General features: G+C 43.0%; 1 protein-coding gene across 3 annotated transcripts in view; it reads right to left on the bottom strand.

Annotated features, from left to right (window-relative positions):
- The window catches only part of KLHL17 (kelch like family member 17), a 116,182-nt gene that overhangs the window by 57,622 nt on the left and 36,279 nt on the right, over nt 1–22,281 (bottom strand). For all 3 annotated transcript variants that reach the window (XM_068240720.1, XM_068240721.1, XM_068240722.1), the window contains exons 2-3: nt 1,552–1,813; nt 497–618 (exon numbers count right to left, since the gene is read on the bottom strand). In XM_068240720.1, the coding sequence (XP_068096821.1) occupies nt 497–618; nt 1,552–1,813 (384 nt within the window). The remainder of the gene's footprint in view (nt 1–496; nt 619–1,551; nt 1,814–22,281) is intronic.

Genomic DNA, 22,281 nt, shown 5'->3' with positions numbered 1-22,281 from the left:
GAGTGCGCCCGGAGCCAGCACAGGACAAGCGTAATGCATCACTTGCACTGGCACCAAGGGGACATTTAACATTAGGGGAGACCGCCCAGGGGTTTTTGTCGTGTTCTTTGCTCATCCAGATATCGCATACGCACCCAATCGAGCAAGTCAGCCCTACATCTTACAGCATGTGCGATCGACTAATGCAATCAATTTCGGCCTGAAACTGGTTGCACCGTCGGTCGGGCATGCACTTGGTGGCACCAATTTTCATCTGATTCGATTATAATAATCAAATCGGATGGTCGATCAGCCACCAAGTCACTTAATCTATGGCTACCTTTAGAGGAGCTCACAATTTAATTCATACCATATGTCAGTTGTAGTCTAGGGCCAATTTAGAGGGAAGCCAATTAACTAATGTTTTTAGGATATGGGAGTAAACCAGAGTGCCTAGAAGAAACTCACGCAGACATGGGAATAACATACAAGCTCGGTGCAGTTAGCAGTTACCTACCTGCACATTCCCTTCTCCAACCACAATCTCTGCTGTGTACGCATATTGTACAAGCTGCTCTAGTGCTTGAGGGTCAATGTCATGCAAAGTCACATGAGTCTGCCGGCTTTCACTCATCTCGTCTGTCAAAAAGAAAGGGACAAAGAAAAAGAATGAAGATTAAAAAACAACAACAACAACAACAACAAAAAGACTATAAATGAGCCTAAGAACATGGAAATAAGCAATCTCTGGACATGCTTGCCCTGATCTTTGCTGAGCATTATTATATACTGTACTATGAAGAAGGGATACAGGAGGAGGCAGATGAGGTGTTCCACTACTGCTATGAAGAAACACAAATGCAATCAGTCAGATAAATACATTACAGACAGCTGATGCAACAGCTGAGAATGGGGAGACAGTAGACTGTCTCCTACAACAATGACAAATGATCATTTTGTGTGACATTGGTATACTGTACTGGGGCATGCAGCAGCAAAGTTTTAAAGTCTGGATATCTAACCTTTGCAACGTTACAAACATTTTTCTCAGCGTTATAAACTTTGAGAGGTTAAGGTAGAAAACAAAAATAAGATCTGTGGTCAGAGGCACTTATACTAGCTATTGTCCATCAGCAGCTGCTCCCTGTATAGCCTGATGATGCTCCTAAGCTGTGATTAAAGAATTTTTGCCGATTTACTGACTTGTGAGAGTCTATTGTGGGAGGCAAGTCCACCACTGCCTCCCCTTTTTGAACGTTCTTTAATTATTTTACTCTATTTTTGGTGCCTCTGTTATACTGTTTACATTGTATTGGAAGTCCCCCCTTGGTGGAGGGGGACAACCCATCTTCCTTTCTCCTGTCTACAGAGAGTGACGTCTTTAGCCCAAGTGGGGTCAGGCATAATCTCCCCACCTGCAAGTACATTGGCTGGCTTAGTCGTAACCCACCCTTGGAAGGACTAAATTTTTATGCTTACAACATTTTACAGAATATCTAACATACTTCAGTATCAGGGGCTCAATTTTTCTCTTCTTTGTTTCCTTTACAAATTGTGAACGTAAAGACTTACTTGTAAACATAGCATGGAAATAAGGACTACAGGATGCTAACACGACTTTATGGCCTTTGATCTCCTTCGTCCCCACATGGAGCACAATGTCACATAAAAGTCCTCGCTGGCGCATCCTATTCATGCAGACAAAGGCATCGTGGTAGTGCCGCTTTGAATTGTGGGAGATGCTGTGGCCCTCCCGGGTCAGAAGCTGCACAGCCCCTTCCATGGCTGGAGACTGGTCTCCTGATTTCTCCTTGACTGGCTTTACTCGTTGAAGCTATAAAATACAGAATAAAAAAAATAAAATTTATATATATATATATATATATATATATATATATATATATATATATATATATATATATATATATATATTTATTATTATTTATTTATAAAGCGCCAACATATTCCGTGGCGCTGTACAATGTAAGAAAACAAACAAGGGATACATAATGATACAGACAATGATATACATGAAATATGAACACTGATACAAGATGCAGCACTGCTGATTACAACTTGATTTAACATGATGACTAAAATGTATAAATTTCTAACAGTGTGCAAGCAATTGAATTAATAACATTCCGTGACACAAAAGGGTGAGAGCCCTGCCCTTGCGAGCTTACAATCTAAAGGAATGGGGTGGAAACAAGAGGTGGGGGAAGTATACAGTATATGTACAGGCAGTGCGTAATTAGGTTATTTAGTGGGTGCATGGCCTAAGCTAGAGAATATGCTTGTCGGAAAAGGTGAGTTTTGAGGGAACGTTTAAAGATTTCGAAGGTGGGAGAGTGGCGGATGTGTTGTGGAAGGGCATTCCAGAGGAGGGGTGAGGCACGTGAGAAGTCTTGTACACGTGAATGTGAGGAGGTAATTGTAGAAGAGGATAGAAGAAGCTCGTGTGCAGATCTGAGATTGCGGTTGGGTTGGTATCTGGAGACTAGTGAGGAGATGTACAGGGGAGAGAGATTGTGGAGAGCTTTGTAGGTTATGGTTAAGAGTTTGAACTGAATCCTCTCATTAATTGGTAGCCAGTGAAGAGCTTGACAGAGAGGGTCAGCAGAGGAAGAGCGAGAGGAGAGATATAATAAGAGCATGTACTAACATTTTGGTTGGGTCATGGGAGAGAAAAGGTCGGATACGTGCTATGTTTTTCAGTTGGAAATGGCAGGAGCTGGTTAGGGAGTTAATGTGAGGAGTAAATGAGAGAGAAGAATCAAATATTACCCCTAAGCACCGTGCTTTGGGAACTGATGTTATAGACGTGTTGTTAACATTTATTGTAATATCAGGCAAAGGGGTGGACAGGGATGGTGGAAAGACTATTAGTTCAGTTTTATTCATATTAAGTTTTAAGAAGCGAGAGGACATGAAAGAGGAGATAGCGGACAGGCAGTCGGGAACCCGTGTGAGGAGGGAGTTAAGGTCTGGGGCCGAGAGGTACAATTGTGTATCGTCTGCATATAGGTGGTATTGGAAACCAAATGAGCTGATTAAGTTACCAAGACCGTGCATGTAGATGGAGAAGAGGAGGGGACCGAGGACAGAGCCTTGAGGTACCCCTACAGACAGAGGATGTGAAGAGGAGGCCTGATCTGAATAAGAAACAGTGAAAGACCTTCCAGACAGGTAGGAAGATATCCAGGAGAGAGAGAGAGGTCCTTTATTCCTATAGATGAAAGGATCTGTAAGAGTAGAGTGTGGTCGACAGTGTCGAATGCTGATGACAGATCTAGAAGGATGAGTATGGAATAATGGCCTTTGGATTTAGCTGTGAGGAGATCATTAGCTACTTTGGTGAGGGCTGTTTCTGTGGAGTGGTTTGGCCGGAAGCCAGATTGGAACTGATCGAGCAAGGAATTTGCAGATAAATACTGACTTAGTTCAGCATGGATGTGGCGTTCAAGTAATTTAGATGCAAATGGAAGAAGTGACACTGGGCGGTAGTTAGCAAGTTCGGTGGGGTCTAGAGATGTTTTTTTCAGTAGTGGTGTTACAACAGCCCTCTTGAGTGAGGATGGAAAAATTCCGGTGGAGAGGGATAGGTTAAACAGCGATGTTAGGGCAGGGATGAGGGATGTGGATAGCTGTGGAATGAGATGTGATGGGATAGGATCCAAAGAACAGGTGGTTAGATGGGATTTGGAGATAAGGGAAGAGAGCGAATGTTCAGAGAGTGGAGAGAAACTGGAAAGAGAGCAGTCAACAAGAGGAGTGGAGATGGAGTTTGATGTCTGCGTGGAAAACACACTACGGATTTTTGCAATTTTATCTGTAAAGTATGTTGCAAATTCTTCAGCTGATAAGCATGAAGAAGGAGGAGGGGCTGGACGGAGAAGGGAGTTGAAAGTACTGAACAGGCGCTTTGGATTGTGCAAGTGGGAGGATATAGAGATATATATATATATATATATATATATATATATATATATATATATATATATATATATATATATATATATATATATATATATATATATATATATATATACACACACACACACACACACACACACACACACACACACACACACACACACACACATTATATATATATATATACATACATACATACATACATACATACATACATACAGACACACACACACACACACACACATATATATATCAGAAAGCTTTAGATCATTAACAAATTTCCACTACCTATACTAATTATACTTTATGCTTGCTGGGTTGTTGTCAAAGCTGGAAGCTCCCTAGATGCCAGCTACTTAACCATTTACCGCCATCCTAACGTATTAAAACGTCATGCTTACCGCTATTAACAGCAACATGACGTTTTAATACGTCGCGCATTCCCGCCGCTGCTACCGCCGTGTGTCCGCCGCTACCGCCGCCATTACCGTCGGGATCCCGTGCTGGGCGATTGGGGAAGAGGACTGAACAGTCCTCTACCCAATCGCAGTGCCTGGAGTGAATGGACGTGACCGCGAAGAGCGGCTACGTCCATTCACATAAACAGGAAATGTAACAGTTTAATAAAGTGTGTAAAAAAAAAAAAAAAAAAAAAAGTGAACACGTCCTATGAGTGTTCACCAGCGCCATCTTGTGGCCAAAAAGTATATTACACCTACAAAATACATACATTTTCAAGTATATACACATCATTAATAAAATTACACTTCCAACCCTCCCCCCCCAAAAAAAACACTTGTAAAAAAAAAAAATCAGCTTAAAAAAATAAATAAATAGTTGCCTTAGGGACTCAGCTTTTTTTATTCTATATTTTATGGGGGAAAATTAATTTTAATTTATTACATAGGGGCTTGTAATTATGGCCAGAACAAACAGAAAAATAACCACTTATATTTCAAAATAATATACTGTCGCCATACATTGTGGTAGGGACATAATCTAAACGGTTTAATTATCGGGACCACTGGGCAAATAAAACGTGTTTGTTTTATCCACAGGAGAATGTTTAATTTTAAAACTATAAAGGCTGAACACTGAGAAATAATGATTTTTTTTCTTTTTTTTTTCTGTTTTTCTCATTAAAATGCATTTAGAATAAAAAAATTCTTAGCAAAATGTACTATCCACAGAAAGCCTAATTGGTGGCGAAAAAAACGAGGTATAGATCATTTTCTTGTGATAAGTAGTAATAAAGTTATTAGGGAATAAAAGGGAGGAGCGCTGACAACTGAAAATTGCTCTGGTCCGTTAGGATAAAAACCCTTGGGGGTGAACTGGTTAAAAGTGATTCTCTGGGCTCATTATAAAAACATACCTCTCTAGGAAGAAGATGGTCTATTCAGCTCTCCTGTTTTCAAACCTTCCCTGACTGTCTCATCTTCCCCCAACTGTGAGTGTCCCTCCAATCTTACGCTTTCATCAATCATACAATCTTGATTTTACAATCTTACCACTTTTATATAATACTAACAGACCTCAGCCCGTTTAAAAACGGGCTCTAGGTCTGTAATTCCCAGCCGACACCGCCGCCTGTTATTGCACACGCGCGCACACTCGCCGTGCGCACACTCTGCCGCCCTCTCACATGCCAGCCCATGCCCGTCCTCCTGTTTGTGTGAGGCTGGGTCCGTGCTGCACACATGCGCAGTAGCAAAAAGCACGGACCCAGCTACACCGAGACAACTGTCCCTGCTGTACGTAGGGACAGTTGCCTATTATATAGGATGAGGGACTACCTTAAAGTGAACCTCCAGACTAAAAATCTACTCAGCAGCACTGGAAAAGCTTTGCGTTTCCTTAACAGCAGGGATGCTCATCCGGATCCGGGTACCCGGGTAAACCCAGGTATCTGACCATTTTTCCGCTATCCGGGTCGGATCCGGATACCTGGGCCACTATCCGGATAGCATTATCCGGATTCTATCCGGATAGCTAGCTGCATAATCTGGATACCCGCGGGTATCCGTCCAGATATCCGGATCCGGATAGTGTAACTAGTAAGGAGATGATGTCATTCAGCCAATCAGAGGGCTCCCAGAAGAAGCCCTAGCAACCAATCACAGTATAGCAAGGAGGGCTGGCATGATGAGACAGATTGTCCTTGCTTGTGTGGCTGGCTGGTCACTGACAGACTTGCTCCAGTGCTGGCTTAGCAAGTGGTGTATACAGTGATAAACCTAAAGCTTTGAGTGCTAAACATCTTCACTACGCTATTGTTCTATTGTTTTTTTTTAGCTAGCTAGCTTGTAATTGTTTGCTTTCATTCACTCAGTTAGGTCCTGTCTGTGTCTGTGTAGGCCTGCAGGACAGTATAGGGAATAGGAGGATTATTGTGTTATTGTATTGTAGTTAGTACTGCAACGATCCATCGAAACCCAAATCGGACATATCGGAAATAATCGAGTCGACGGGAATCGAGCGGGAAATCGAGTGCAGGAACGCACCGTGTGTACCTGCCAGGCCACCACCATAACACAGTGTGCACTGTCTGTCCTCTACTCTGCGGTCTGTCACTCTGTGCTGATTTGATGTAAAGTCCAACTCCGATTTTTTTAAAGTAAAAGTACCACACATCATCTGGTGACATCATCACGTATAAGTTGTACTATGTCTGCTGGCACCGGCAGCTGGGGGAAGGGTAGCAAGGGCAAGAGGACAGGGAGCAACATTACAGCCACCCTCAGAAGGTCTGCCGTGTCAGTGTCGACCCCAGCGGGCAGCCTACCCTCAGTCAGCGAGCTTTTCGCTCCAGGCGCCGCGATTGAACTCAGGGCTGTTAGCCGCAAGGAGTTTGAGGAGGATGTTCTGGGTTTTGAGGAGGGGGGGTATGATGTTGCTGATGGGATGAAGGACCGTGACTACCATCCACAGGATGGGGATGTCAGCTCTGACTTTGAGGAGGAGGATGCGTCGGTGGGTTTGACACAGAGGATCAGCATTGCAGACAGTGGCCGTGGAATGCGGGACCCACCACATCCTTCTGCCACTACCACCAGCCGCACCACTCAACCCCCAACCGCCACAGGGAGAAAAGCCGCAGCATCCCAGGAGAATCTTCACCTCCCTAATCTTGCGCCACGGTGCCACAGGCCACTGCTGCTGATACCGCCACCTATATTCAAGACAAAACACAATTGCGGTGTCATTTTTTTTGGAGGTGTCTGGGCTGAAAACTGTCATGTCCCAGTTGTGCGATTGGACTTTGGACACAATATGGGCTGCACGACCGCTGTCTGGAACCTAGTCCTGATGTTAATTGACAGCTTTTTTTTTTATTTTTTTATTTTATGTCCACCAAATAATGAATTAGTATTTCCCTTTAAAAAAACATGATGCTACATGCATCATTTACCCTAAAAACCATTTTAAAGCTATTTAAAGGGCATTTCCGGGTTTTTTATCCAGATACCCGATTAGGTTGGGTACCCGCGGGTAATTTGGTCGGACATCTGGATCGGATCCGGATATCCGCAAGGTCGGATCCGGATACCCGGATCCGGGCAGGGTAATAAAAAGCACTACCCGAGCATCCCTGCTTAACAGCATCAGAACTTTGTTTTTCTTACCCAAGCCTCATTTTTAGCTGCACAGAAGCTAAGCTCCACCCCATCGAAGAAATCAGCTTGGGTATTTTTCCCCTGATGCTGTGCAAAGTATGATGGGATTTCTGATGATGATGTTCTCGTTGCCTAGCGCACACAGCTGGGAGGGGTGATCAGGACACAGCACAGTTGGAATGGTGTCTCATGCTCCCTGTCACCTCCTTTCAACCAAAAAGATGGCTGCCCCCGCAAATAAACATTTGCCTGTTCCAGGGTGAGTAAGCGATTATATTACCTATCTGTTTTAATTAACATAACTAATGTAACTTATTAATGACAGTATGATTGTTTAGGGTGAAATTCCTCTTTTAGTATCGGTTCAAAGTATATTCACTTAGCTAACCCTTCTAGTATGTAGATTTTGTTACATTGCCCTTGGTCACTCCATCCCCTAACCACAGGCATGTGTATGGGTCTTATATTTAGCAACAAACTGACGTTTTTAAAGGGCGGTAATTTGTTGCAGTTTATTGCCCTCAAACCACCAGTGCAAACATAGACTGAGTCATTCATTCATTAAGTAATGAAGGAATAGGACAGGTATAAGCAGGGATTTGGCAACTAACTAGATTAAAAACATGGGTGTCGCAGCTTCCATATTTGAGTAATCGCATGCGCAGAAGCCACCGACCTACAACGGGACTCTGCAGAACAGTGGAACGGTGGAGAGAGGCACACAGACTGCTAGGGGCAGGAAGAGACTGCAAGTAAAACATAATACCCTTGTGTCACCTCGGATGTCCTTTAACAATTAGAAAGAAAACAATTATCACAAGCTGTTGTAAAAGCAAGATGTACATTATGTATGCAGCTATCCGGTGCTGCTTGCAAATGAACATCTATGTAAATGAGAAACATAGTAAACGTGTCTAGGTAGGCTTTCAACGGGTGCACCAGGTTAAACTAGGATATGTGGCTCAGTCATTCATTAAAAAAAGAAAGCAAGGTGGGGCCCCAGGGCCCATTGGAATCATACACCCAGGGCTCCCATACGGAGGTTCTAAGACTGAGCACAGCAGCTTTACTTTTAATGTGCATTGAAACAATGGTAATAAAAGCCACTGCAAGCAGCACTGAGGGTGGGGAACGTATTCTGCTTGTGCACAGCATTTACATGGCAGCTCTCCAGAATTTACCATAGTGTAATGCAGCTGCATTGCATTTCTGACTGCAGGGTAAATGCCTTGTGAATCCTAGGTCTAAGCGCAAGAGGCTGAGAGCTGAAGGCTTGTCATGGGGGGGTGAAGTTAAGGCGTCAGAAATTTTTTTTTTTCCATACGGAGTTCATAGCCACCTTGTCAGTTACCCACATTACAGCAACTACCACTAGAAACTGCTGAAGAGCCTATGGCTCTTTAAAAAGCTGCACAATTCATGACTAAATGCATAAAGTAGTAGAGGTGAATAACGGTGCTGGGGAAATATATAAACCAGGAGGTGAATGTCGCCCTTCAGCTTTTAGCGATTCATCACTGAATGTTCTGTGCCCTCGCCTGCTACTGCATCCTGCTCCATACACCTACATACTGCTTGTTAGTGCTGGTAAAAATAGATACTCTTGAAGAAGCAATTTCTACAGATTCGTAATCACAGTACGGAGCAGTGACTAAAGCCCCCCCCCCCCCCTCACAAAGCTGGGAGATGCACGGCACTCATAGTAAGAACAAAAGGGCACTGCAGCGTAGTTCTACTTGACCTGCAGTCTCATAGAGAGGTGTTCAAAGAAAATCATCAGGGAAAAAAATAACTGGGAACAAGTCTATTGATTCTTAGTACTGCTATACTTATAAATGAGTGATGTCTGATGTAATGGTCAAGGTCACAGTTAGGCCTAGGACCCACTTGCGATTGCAAAACCATCTCAAAAAACACTAGCAACACAGGGGATCACAATATTAAAGAGGAACTGTAACGACATAGCAGAATGCAGTAAATTATTCACGATACCCACTTTTACATAAAATTTCCTGGATTAAGGGCTCTTTCACACGAAGACGTTGCGTTTGATGCGACGTCGCACAACGTGCCCCTAACGCAACGCATGTAGGTTATAAAATTAGATGTTATTTTGTACTACATTATGTGTCTCTTGGTGCGCAGTTTTCGTCGCATAATGATGGAACGAAAACAGCGCATGCGTTATTTATAAAAAAAACAAAAACATTACTGAGCATGTGCAAAACTTAACGCAGCAAATGTATTGCTAAACGCGCAGCATGCAGCACCATCTAAATATTGCTACACGTTACACACAACACATTGTGTGCACTGTGAATGTCGCACAGACTTTGCTTTGCTGTTCGTTAGTTTGCATTGGAACATTTTCTAACGTGCGACTTTAACGTCACACTGTGAAAGAGGCCTTAAGGAAACCAGAGACGGAGTTTTAATAAAAGTTTTATACATACCTGTCTGCGCAATAGAAGTGCGCTTTCTACGCATCTCTCCGGTGGCCTCAGACTGTAGGCAGCATTTTTGGAGCAATTGCAATGCAATTCTCATTTCACCGAAGGAGAAATGCAATTGCTGCAGAATCACTACTAAAGCACTATCAACTATCTACACTAGTGGCAGAGCCGGGACAAGGTCCTCCAGCACCCAAGGCTGAGACACCAAAGTGCACCCCCCCATCCCTCCCACCCCAGCCATCACACACTGATTGCTATTAGACTAAGAGGGCCACAGGGCCCACAACCTCCCCAACACCTTAATATCTAGTTATCTGGCTTGCAGTCACTGCCATGTATCCCCTTTTCTTATTTATTTCTGCTTCAAACACAATTAGGAATGACAGCTGAATGAATTCTGCGCCCCCTCCTACACTGCGCCCTGAGGCTGGAGCCTCTCCAGCCTATGCCTCGGCCCGGCCCTGACTAGTGGATTCAGGGAAGGGAGATGACTGGACAAGAGCAGCTGCAGAAAATGCAAACTTACTAGGTTTATGAAATTGTGTCTCGGGTAACAATTAAAAACAAATGCATTTAATACTTACTTTCATATTCTCAATGAGGAAAATAAAAATAAGAATAAAATTACCTTAAGGCTACTTTTCCATCAAGACGTTGCGTTTTAGGGGACGTTATGATCGCATAACGTGCCACTAACGCAATGTATGGTGGTGTTGAAGTTGGACGTCAGATTGAGCTGCGTTATGCAGCTCTCAAAGCAGCCACTCCAGGTTAGTGATAGGAAGTCCGGATCTTTTTAAGGATTCGGATCATTAAAAAGATCCGGATCTTTGAACCGAATCATTTGAATCATTTTACTAGGGAAGCAGACTGGGGTGAAATGACTAGCAGGACAGGACTTTCCCTGCACTGTACATTCTGTATGTTCCTGTTTCTTTCAGACAGACATCCACTGTGAACCGAATCTTGCATTGTGATGATCCGGATGATTCGACTCACAAAAAAGATCCGGATCAAATGAACGATTCGTTCATGATCCGGACAACACTACAGTCCTACCAGGAGTCTCTGCAGTGCAGTGAATATTATTGTGGCTGGCTGCAGAGGAGGAGGGGAGACCTCCTCCTCCACCACTACTGAGCATGTGCAAGCAGTCTAACGCTGCTTAGCCCAGTATACCGTACAGCATGCAGCACTTTGTTTAAACGTGCTGTGTTACTATGTAACGTGGGCACTGTGAACAGCACAATTTATTTTACAGAGCTGTGAGTTAGGCTGCGTTACTGGCTGCTGTATCGTGGGACTTTAACGTCCCACTGTGAAACCAGCCTAAAGGGAACCTAAACCGAGTAAAATAAATTATTTAAAATAATCACATGATGTAGCTGCAAATGAATATTGCATACTAACCTCACCGTCAGTTCCTCTCAGAAGCTCACTATTTTCTCCTTACAGTGATCCCTTCCACTTCTGACAATATTTTGTCAGAACCGAAATATACCAGTTGCTGTCAGTTATATATCAGCAGCTGTCAGTTAAGGCCAGTGCACACCAAAAACCTAGCAGATCCGCGAAACGCTTGAGGTTTTTGAAGCAGATTTTCAGAGTGATTCTAGGCATGTTTAGAGAGATTTTCTAAACATGCCTAGTGTTTTTTGGAGCATTTTTGAGTAGCAGATTTCATATATTGTTACAGTAAAGTGTTACTGAACAGCTTCTGTTATAAAACGCTTGGAAAACCGCTCTGATCTAGCGTTTTTCTGAGCGGTTTTCCACTTTCCTATACTTACATTGCAGAAACGCCTCAGAAAAAAAAATGCTGCAGCCCCCGAGTTTGCTCTTGTGGAAAAAACGAACCGCTCTGGTGTGCATCAGCCCATTGAAATAAATAACCCAAGTAGTTTTCAAGCAGCTAGTTTTTAAAAATGCTCTAGAACTGCTCTGGTGTGCACCAGCCCTTACAACTGAAAGTGCAAGGTAAAGTCCATGTTTCCTTATGGCTCAAGTGGGTGATATTACAGTTTAACAGTGCGCTGACCAGGAAGCGGTTATGGGGTAATGGCCATTTTTAAAATGGAGGATGGAGAATTCCATTGATCACAGTGGACAAATGGGACACAGGAGAGGAGAAAGAGATAGAGGAGTAGACTACGTAGGAGGAGTATGACCTGTGTATGGTTATTTTGACTTTTTATTTTCAGTTCAGGTTCTCTTTAACCCTCCTGGCGGTTTATAAAAAATCCGCCAGGGGGCAGCAAAGTCTTTTTTTTTTTTTTTTTTTCATGTAGCGAGACAAAGTCTCGCTACATGATAGCCGCTGCTCAGCGGCATCCCCTCAGTAAGTACAACGGACGGGATCTCCTGGAGGGCTTCCCCGTCGCCATGGCGACGGGCGGCATGACGTCACCGACGTCGTGACGTCATTGGGAGACCCGATCTACCCCTCAGCGCTGCCTGGCACTGATTGGCCAGGCAGCGCACGGGGTCTGGGGGGGGGGGGGCCTCACGGCGCAGCGAGCGCCGCGTAATCGGTGCAGAGCGCCGGCGATCAGAGGGCAGACGCAGCTAGCAAAGCACTACCTGCCTGCTGCAAAAAAAAAACAAAAAAAAAACAAAATCGGCCCAGCAAGGCCTGAGAAATCCCCCTGTGCGGCATAGCCCGTGCTCTGCACGGGCTTACCGCCAGGGAGGTTAAAGGACAGGTCCAAGGAGAAAAAAAACAAAACAAGATCTACTTACCCGGGGCTTCCTCCAGGAAGCCTATCTGTCCCTCACCGCAGCTTCAGTGTCCCAGGGTCCCCTCCATTGCAGTGACCAGGCAAGGTTGGCACCTTCTGCGCCTGCGCGAGCATGCCGTTCCATGTGGCCTAGAACGTTCAGCACAGACAAATAGGGGGGAAGAGGCGCCCTGGGTTGTATAAAAGCATCTAAAAACAGTTTAAACTGAAAAGGATAACGAGGTGTCTTACCTCAATGACGAAATCTTTGTATCATGCAAAAGATTTTATTTAGCCTTTTATAGATTATATATATGGCCAGTGCTAAATAAAATCTTTTGTATGATACAAAGATTTCGTCATTGAGGTAAGACACCTCGTTATCCTTTTCATTTTAAAGTGTTTTTAGATGCTTTTATACAACCCAGGGCGCCTCTTCCCCCCTATTTGTGCTTAGTACACCCCCCAACATATCCTGTTGGAGGAGTAGTGACAGTATACCCGTGGTTGCCACAACAGTGGATATCTGTTTCCGTTTTTTCAAGAGAGCGACCACCACCGGGTCCCCCTGGGGCCGCCCCGAGTGGAGTCGGGTTTATGGTCTCCACCTGCTTCCTGCGGTTGGTTGCCCCTTGCAACCCTCTGTGAGTAGCATTCCTATTCTCACCAATTTCTTCCATCCTTGCATTGACGTATTGCACTACTGGGCTCCCGCCTTTTTGTCTCTTGTGCCTTTTTCCATAGGGTGCCCCGACACCCCCACCACAATAGTTCAGCACAGACGCAGAAGTATTGTGCCTGTGCAGAATGCTCCAGGCAATAGGAGCGCTGCCGAGCACTCGCACAGAAGATGCCAACCAAGCGAGGTCGGCATCTGCAATGGAGGGGACCCCGGGGCACTGAAGCTGCGGCGAGGGACAGATAGACTGCCTGGAGGAAGCCCAAGGTGAGTAGATCTTGCCCCCCCCCCCCCCCCCCGGATATGTCCTTTAAAGAGAACCTGAACTAAAAATAATAAGAGGCAAAATAACCATACACAGGTCATACTTACCTCCTATCTAGTCTACTCCTCAATCTTTTTCTCCTCTCCTGCGTTCCATTTGTCCACTGTGATCAATGGAATTCTCCATCCTCCATTTTAAATATGGCTATTACCCCACAACAGCTTCCTGGTCAGCACACTGTTAAACTGTAATATCACCCACTTGAGCCATAGGGAAACATGGGCATTACCTTGCACATTGTTGTACCTGACAGCTGCTGATAAATAACTGACAGCAACTGGTATATTTCAGTTCTGACAAAATCTTTTCAGAACTGGAAGGGATCACTGTAAGAAGAAAATGGTGAGCTTCTCAGAGGAACTGACAGCGAGGTTAGTATGTAATATTCATTTGCAGCTACATCATGTGTTTATTTTAAATGATTTTTACTTTCTTCAGGCTCCCTTTAAGTTATTACACAGTCAGTAGTATTAAGCTCTCACTTAGTATTACTGGTATGCAGTTGTACAATGCCCAAATAACACACTAGGGATAAAGCCGCTTCATCCAGGACCACCCTAAGCTTCACAAAAGAGAAATGATTTGGTTTATGGCCAATAAGGGCTCGTTCACACTATACATGCTGCCGTGCGCATTTCAGCAGCGAGTACGGTGTGCGATCAGCAAGAACATCAGAAGTGCATAAACAGCATTTTTGAGGTTCAGACTATGCACACTGTGCTATCGCACTGCTGCATGCATTTTCAGCAAAGCGCATCACTGATCCCATTCACTGTAATGAACAAGATGGGCAGTGTAAGACATGAGAATGCATATGGCGTGCGATCACGTGCGCTTGTGTTCCCGAACGCACGGCCATCTGCATTGCCTAAGTGGTAGTTCCTTTTTCCTCACATTTCAAAGCATGAATGGTTAGCCAGCCCTGCCTCTACTGACTGCTGAGAGAACTTGTTGTACAAATAAGAAAGACGACACAAACAGGATGTATGGATCATGACATGTGATATGGGTCTGCTGCTGTTAGAGAACAGTAAATATTGGTATTCACATCCATGACTGTGTAACATTGTATCCTGAACCTGTCAGAAGTACCCTCTTATCCCACACACAAAAACAGGATTATCCAAACCCTAGCTAATAATTTTGTATTCACCTGTGAAGCCTGGACTTTTTAATTTGCAGAAGTCATTCAAAACCTAAATGCAAGTGATGCAAGACAATACAAAATTCTGAAGCAGGTAAAACTGGCGTGAGGTATGCCTGTTAATTTGGTTGCCACCATAGAATGCAATGCAACTTTGTGGCTATGGTAGCGTTGAATGTGTAATTTTCTGGTACAAGGATACTGCTTTCTGTTAAACTGCTTTCTTTTAATTAACTTTAGCTTACATAATAAATATAATTATAAAGAGCCCACTGCACTGAGCTCAATGCTGCAACAGCTTATAACAGATTCTCCCATCAAACTGACTCAAATCTCCCAACATGCACACTCACAATGCTCAGCTGCTCACCTAGATCTTAGATCTATGGCTGTGTGCCATGGCCCTGAAGGCTCAGTCACACAGACCATTGCAGTCACAGACAGTCAATGAGATATAGTGAGGTTCAAAAGGTCTTTTTGGGGTTCTCTGTATCAAGTCTATTATATGAGCAGATAGGTATAACAGCATAAATTAAGGTCTCAGTTTCTGACCCTTATCAGGATTCCACTGCCACGGGAGACTTATTGGCATTCCTACACTACTTCATGTCTTTTGGAGCGCTGTAAATGGATGTGGCTGAAGGCTTCTAGAATAATTCCTATCTCCAAAACTGCACAGGAGCGACAGATGAGAAATATATCCACACCCAGATGTGATGTAGCAAACCGTAAATATACTCTATCAATTTTATGTGTACAGTAGGCAGAAAATATAAGGTTGTGGCCAAGGGCTCTGCAATGGCTTGAAAAACTTTATTAAGGAAGCTCAGCATCCCATCAGCAAGGTCCATCATGGAGGAAGCTCATACTTTGCTCTATGGTCTTGTTGCTGATAAAATCATTGAATATCATGCCACACTAACCTACTAAAGCCATCCAACAAGAAAGATCTGGCTGTAACCAAACCAGGTTTTCAAGCCTAATATTAAAGGGAACCTGAGTTGAAAGGGATATGGAGGCTGCCATATTTATTTCCTCTTAACCAATACCAGTTGCCTGGCAGTCCTCCTGATCCTGTCTACTTTTAGCCATAAGACAAGCATTTAGCAGGTCAGGTACTCTGACTCAGCTGACACAGGTTTTACTGGATTAGCCATATGCTTGCTCCAGGGTTTTTTTTTTACTCGCACGCTAGATATGCCAGTAGACCAGCAGGGCTGCCAGGTAACTGGCATTGCTTACAAGGAAATATATGTATGGCATCCTCCATATATCTCTCACCTCAGGTTCCCTTTAAGATGAAACTGTAAACTATGGGACTCATTTACAGTATAAAGAAAATAATTTTTTTTTTAACGTCTACAGTCCATATACATCTACTTTTCAATGCACTTACTGTATTGACATTTATCACCATAGTTATAAAAAGGTCAAACCGTGTTCTAGAAAAGTGGTGATAATTACTATAATTAATCTGAAAAAACTTGGAATGATGCTCTGAAAATAAATGGTCAAGCCAGATTTATCAGAAATATAGTCATCAGGAATGCATGTAATTGCACTAATCCCTTTGCAGGAGTGAGTGAAATGCATTTAAGAGCAGGTGGCATTATAGGGTGAAATGGGGGATTGGAGGATGGGGGGGGTGCAATGAGGTTAGAGAGGCATCAGGATGGGGTTATCACTAGGGTTAGGCATCAGGAAGACCTTTCTGAAGGGAAGTGACTAAAAGGCAAAAGGAAGGGGTTTGTGATGGGAAAGGTTAGGGTTAGGCATTAGAAACAGGATTGTTTTGGAACAGCCGATCAGTGGTAAGAAGGGTCAAAAACACAGACAAAAGCACGGTTATAAAGCCTATATATATATATATATATATATATATATATATATATATATATATATATATATACATACATACATACATACATACATACATACATACATACATACATACATACATACATACATACATACATACATACATACATACATACATACATACATACATACATACATACATACATACATATATATATATATATATATATCAGCACGGTGGCGTGGGGCAGCACGGTGGCGTGGGGCAGCACGGTGGCGTAGTGGTTAGCTCTCTCGTCTTGCAGCGCTGGGTCCCTGGTTCGAATCCCAGCCAGGGCACTATCTGCAAAGAGTTTGAATGTTCTCTCCGTGTCTGCGTGGGTTTCCTCCAGGCACTCCGGTTTCCTCCCACATTCCAAAAACATATGGATAAGTTAATTGGCTCCCCCTAAAATTGGCCCTAGACTACAGTACTTACACTACATAATATAGACATATGGCAATGGTAGGGATTAGATTGTGAGCTCCTTTGAGGGACAGTTAGTGACAAGATATATATATACACTGTACAGCGCTGCGTAATATGTCGGCGCTATATAAATACTAAATAATAATAATAAATATATATACAGTGGAGGAAATAATGATTTGACCCCTCACTGATTTTGTAAGTTTGTCCAATGACAAAGAAATTAAAAGTCTCAGAACAGTATCATTTCAATGGTAGGTTTATTTTAACAGTGGCAGATAGCACATCAAAAGGAAAATCGAAAAAATAACCTTAAATAAAAGATAGCAACTGATTTGCATTTCATTGAGTGAAATAAGTTTTTGAACCCCTATCAACCATTAAGAGTTCTGGCTCCCACAGAGTGGTTAGACACTTCTACTCAATTAGTCACCCTCATTAAGGACACCTGTCTTAACTAGTCACCTGTATAAAAGACACCTGTCCACAGAATCAATCAATCAAGCAGACTCCAAACTCTCCAACATGGGAAAGACCAAAGAGCTGTCCAAGGATGTCAGAGACAAAATTGTAGACCTGCACAAGGCTGGAATGGGCTACAAAACCATTAGCAAGAAGCTGGGAGAGAAGGTGACAAATGTTGGTGCGATTGTTCGAAAATGGAAGGAGCACAAAATGAGCATCAATCGACCTCGCTCTGGGGCTTCACGAAAGATCTCACCTCGTGGGGTGTCAATGGTTCTGAGAAAGGTGAAAAAGCATCCTAGAACTACACGGGAGGAGTTAGTGAATGACCTCAAATTAGCAGGGACCACGGTCACCAAGAAAACCATTGAAAACACATTACATCGCAATGGATTACAATCCTGCAGGGCTCGCAAGGTCCCCCTGCTCAAGAAGGCACATGTGCAGGCCCGTCTGAAGTTTGCCAATGAACACCTGAATGATTCTGTGAGTGACTGGGAGAAGGTGCTGTGGTCTGATGAGACCAAAATAGAGCTCTTTGGCATTATCTCAACTCGCTGTGTTTGGAGGAAGAAAAATGCTGCCTATGACCCTCAAAACACCGTCCCCACCGTCAAGAATGGGGGTGGAAACATTTTGCTTTGGGGGTGTTTTTTTTGCTAAGGGCACAGGACAACTTAATCGCATTAACGGGAAAATGGACGGAGCCATGTATCGTGAAATCCTGAACGACAACCTCCTTCCCTCTGCCAGGAAACTGAAAATGGGTCGTGGATGGGTGTTCCAGCACGACAATGACCCAAAACATACAGCAAAGGCAACAAAGGAGTGGCTCAAGAAGAAGCACATTAAAGTCATGGAGTGGCCTAGTCAGTCTCCGGACCTTAATCCAATAGAAAACCTATGGAGGGAGCTCAAGCTCAGAGTTGCACAGAGACAGCCTCGAAACCTTAGGGATTTAGAGATGATCTGCAAAGAGGAGTGGACCAACATTCCTCCTAAAATGTGTGCAAACTTGGTCATCAATTACAAGAAACGTTTGACCTCTGTGCTTGCAAATAAGGGTTTTTCCACTAAGTATTAAGTCTTTTATTGTTAGAGGGTTCAAAAACTTATTTCACTCAATGAAATGCAAATCAGTTGCTATCTTTTATTTAAGGTTATTTTTTCGATTTTCCTTTTGATGTGCTATCTGCCACTGTTAAAATAAACCTACCATTGAAATGATACTGTTCTGAGACTTTTCATTTCTTTGTCATTGGACAAACTTACAAAATCAGTGAGGGGTCAAATAATTATTTCCTCCACTGTATATATATACATACAGTGGAGGAAATAATTATTTGACCCCTCACTGATTTTGTAAGTTTGTCCAATGACAAAGAAATGTAAAGTCTCATAACAGTATAATTTCAATGGTAGGTTTATTTTAACAGTGGCAGATAGCACATCAAAAGGAAAATCGAAAAAATAACCTTAAATAAAAGATAGCAACTGATTTGCATTTCATTGAGTGAAATAAGTTTTTGAACCCCTACCAACCATTAAGAGTTCTGGCTCCTACAGAGTGGCTAGACACTTCTACTCAATTAGTCACCCTCATTAAGGACACCTGTCTTAACTAGTCACCTGTATAAAAGACACCTGTCCACAGAATCAATCAATCAAGCAGACTCCAAACTCTCCAACATGGGAAAGACCAAAGAGCTGTCCAAGGATGTCAGAGACAAAATTGTAGACCTGCACAAGGCTGGAATGGGCTACAAAACCATTAGCAAGAAGCTGGGAGAGAAGGTAACAACTGTTGGTGCGAATGTTCGAAAATGGAAGGAGCACAAAATGACCATCAATCGACCTCGCTCTGGGGCTCCACGCAAGATCTCACCTCGTGGGGTGTCAATGGTTCTAAGAAAGGTGAAAAAGCATCCTAGAACTACACGGGAGGAGTTAGTGAATGACCTCAAATTAGCAGGGACCACAGTCACCAAGAAAACCATTGGAAACACATTACATCGCAATGGATTAAAATCCTGCAGGGCTCGCAAGGTCCCCCTGCTCAAGAAGGCACATGTGCAGGCCCGTCTGAAGTTTGCCAATGAACACCTGAATGATTCTGTGAGTGACTGGGAGAAGGTGCTGTGGTCTGATGAGACCAAAATAGAGCTCTTTGGCATTAACTCAACTCGCTGTGTTTGGAGGAAGAAAAATGCTGCCTATGACCCCCAAAAAACCGTCCCCACCGTCAAGCATGGGGGTGGAAACATTTTGCTTTGGGGGTGTTTTTCTGCTAAGGGCACAGGACAACTTAATCGCATTAACGGGAAAATGGACGGAGCCATGATTCGTGAAATCCTGAACGACAACCTCCTTCCCTCTGCCAGGAAACTGAAAATGGGTCGTGGATGGGTGTTCCAGCACGACAATGACCCAAAACATACAGCAAAGGCAACAAAGGAGTGGCTCAAGAAGAAGCACATTAAGGTCATGGAGTGGCCTAGTCAGTCTCTGGACCTTAATCCAATAGAAAACCTATGGAGGGAGCTCAAGCTCAGAGTTGCACAGAGACAGCCTCGATACCTTAGGGATATAGAGATGATCTGCAAAGAGGAGTGGACCAACATTCCTCCTAAAATGTGTGCAAACTTGGTCATCAATTACAAGAAACGTTTGACCTCTGTGCTTGCAAACAAGGGTTTTTCCACTAAGTATTAAGTCTTTTATTGTTAGAGGGTTCAAAAACTTATTTCACTCAGTTGCTATCTTTTATTTAAGGTTATTTTTTCGATTTTCCTTTTGATGTGCTATCTGCCACTGTTAAAATAAACCTACCATTGAAATGATACTGTTCTGAGACTTATCTTTGTCATTGGACAAACTTACTAAATCAGTGAGGGGTCAAATAATTATTTCCTCCACTGTATACACATACATACACAAAAAAAAAAAAAACAGAAAAGGGGGGAAAATAGAGAAAGAAGACCAATTCCATATCTCTGGCAATACTGCATGCCTCTACTTATAAACAGACCCATCAGCGATTCATGTCCTTTGTGGGTTTCTATACTGAAGTTTGACTGGTGAGTAAAGTATAAATGACATGATTTAATTTAGACATGATTGCGTTCACATCTATTAGCACAGATGGCCATGTGACCGGAACATACGGAATGTACAATCGCACGCCATCTGCGTCGCTATGCACTGCTGATCCCATTCCCGAAAAATGCGTGCAGCAGTGCAATAGTGCATCGATGTCTATGCACTTCTACCGTTCTAGCATCGATTTTCGTACACTGTACGTGCTGCCGAAATGCACATGGCATTGCGGATAATGGGAACGTGGCCTTTAATTTTTCCTTGTTTTATTTTACTGGTTGTACTTAAAGAGAATCTGTATTGTTAAAATCGCACAAAAGTAAACATACCAGTGCGTTAGGGGACATCTCCTATTACCCTCTGTCACAATTTCGTCGCTCCTCGCCGCATTAAAAGTGGTTAAAAACAGTTTTAAAAAGTTTGTTTATAAACAAACAAAATGGCCACCAAAACAGGAAGTAGGTTGATGTACAGTATGTCCACACATAGAAAATACATCCATACACAAGCAGGCTGTATACAGCTTTCCTTTTGAATCTCAAGAGATCATTTGTGTGTTTCTTTCCCCCTGCAGCTATCTTCCACTGAAGTGTCAGGCTGTTTATTCCTGCAGAGTGCAGACAGCTCTGCCTGTATGTAATTCCTCAGTATGTGAAAGCCCAGCCAGCTCAGAGGAGGATTTATCCAACGTGTAAAAGATAAGAGAGAAGAGAGAAGCTGCCCTAATCTAAATAATACACAGGCAGTGTGCAGAGAGGGGCCTGGAGGGGGGAGATGCATCACAGACCCACAACACTGAAGAACTTGGCAGCCTTCCAGACACAGGCTGACAAGTCTGACAAGAGAGAGATAAGTTGATTTATTACAGAGATGGTGATAGTAGAACGTGCTGCAGTAAGCCAGAACACATTAGAATAGCTTTTGGAACTTGTAGGATGATAAAAAACAGGATGCAATTTTTGTTACGGAGTCTCTTTAAATCAATCTAATTCCTTTTTATCCCTTATTTTTTCTCATTAACCAAAAGCTAGTCAGTGTTTGCTCTGCGTGCTTTGATAATGCCCTTTAATTCCTAGCCATATGTTTGGAAGAGACTTTAACCACTTCAGTACTGTCAACAGAAATACCACTCAGTATTAGGCATTTTCCCTAATCTTGATATTCTTTTGAAGAACAGCCATGCAGCCACATGGACAATAGCATGGCTGCAAGAACATATTCGACAAGCTCTTTTTGAATGTGTTCGGAGGGTCCCAGCACTGGATTGGTGCAGTTAAGAAGGATGGGGAAGCCTCTGGATAAGTATCTACGGTAACTTTGAACCTTTTTTTCTACTAATAGCTACCCTTTAAGGTTTTCTGAAATCTGTGTACTAGAAGAAAACATTGATTAAGAGTAGGGAAGGGACAAATAACTTATAATACATATACATACATACATACATACATACACACATATATATATACATACACATACATACACAGTGGCTTGCAAAAGTATTCGGCCCCCTTGAAGTTTTCCACATTTTGTCACATTACTGCCACAAACATGCATCAATTTTATTGGAATTCCACATGAAAGAC

Source organism: Hyperolius riggenbachi, chromosome 6, assembly GCF_040937935.1.
Source record: "Hyperolius riggenbachi isolate aHypRig1 chromosome 6, aHypRig1.pri, whole genome shotgun sequence".
NCBI lineage: Eukaryota > Metazoa > Chordata > Amphibia > Anura > Hyperoliidae > Hyperolius > Hyperolius riggenbachi.
The sequence above is the reverse complement of the archived record's forward strand: the minus strand, read 5'-3'. Positions and strand labels throughout refer to the sequence as shown.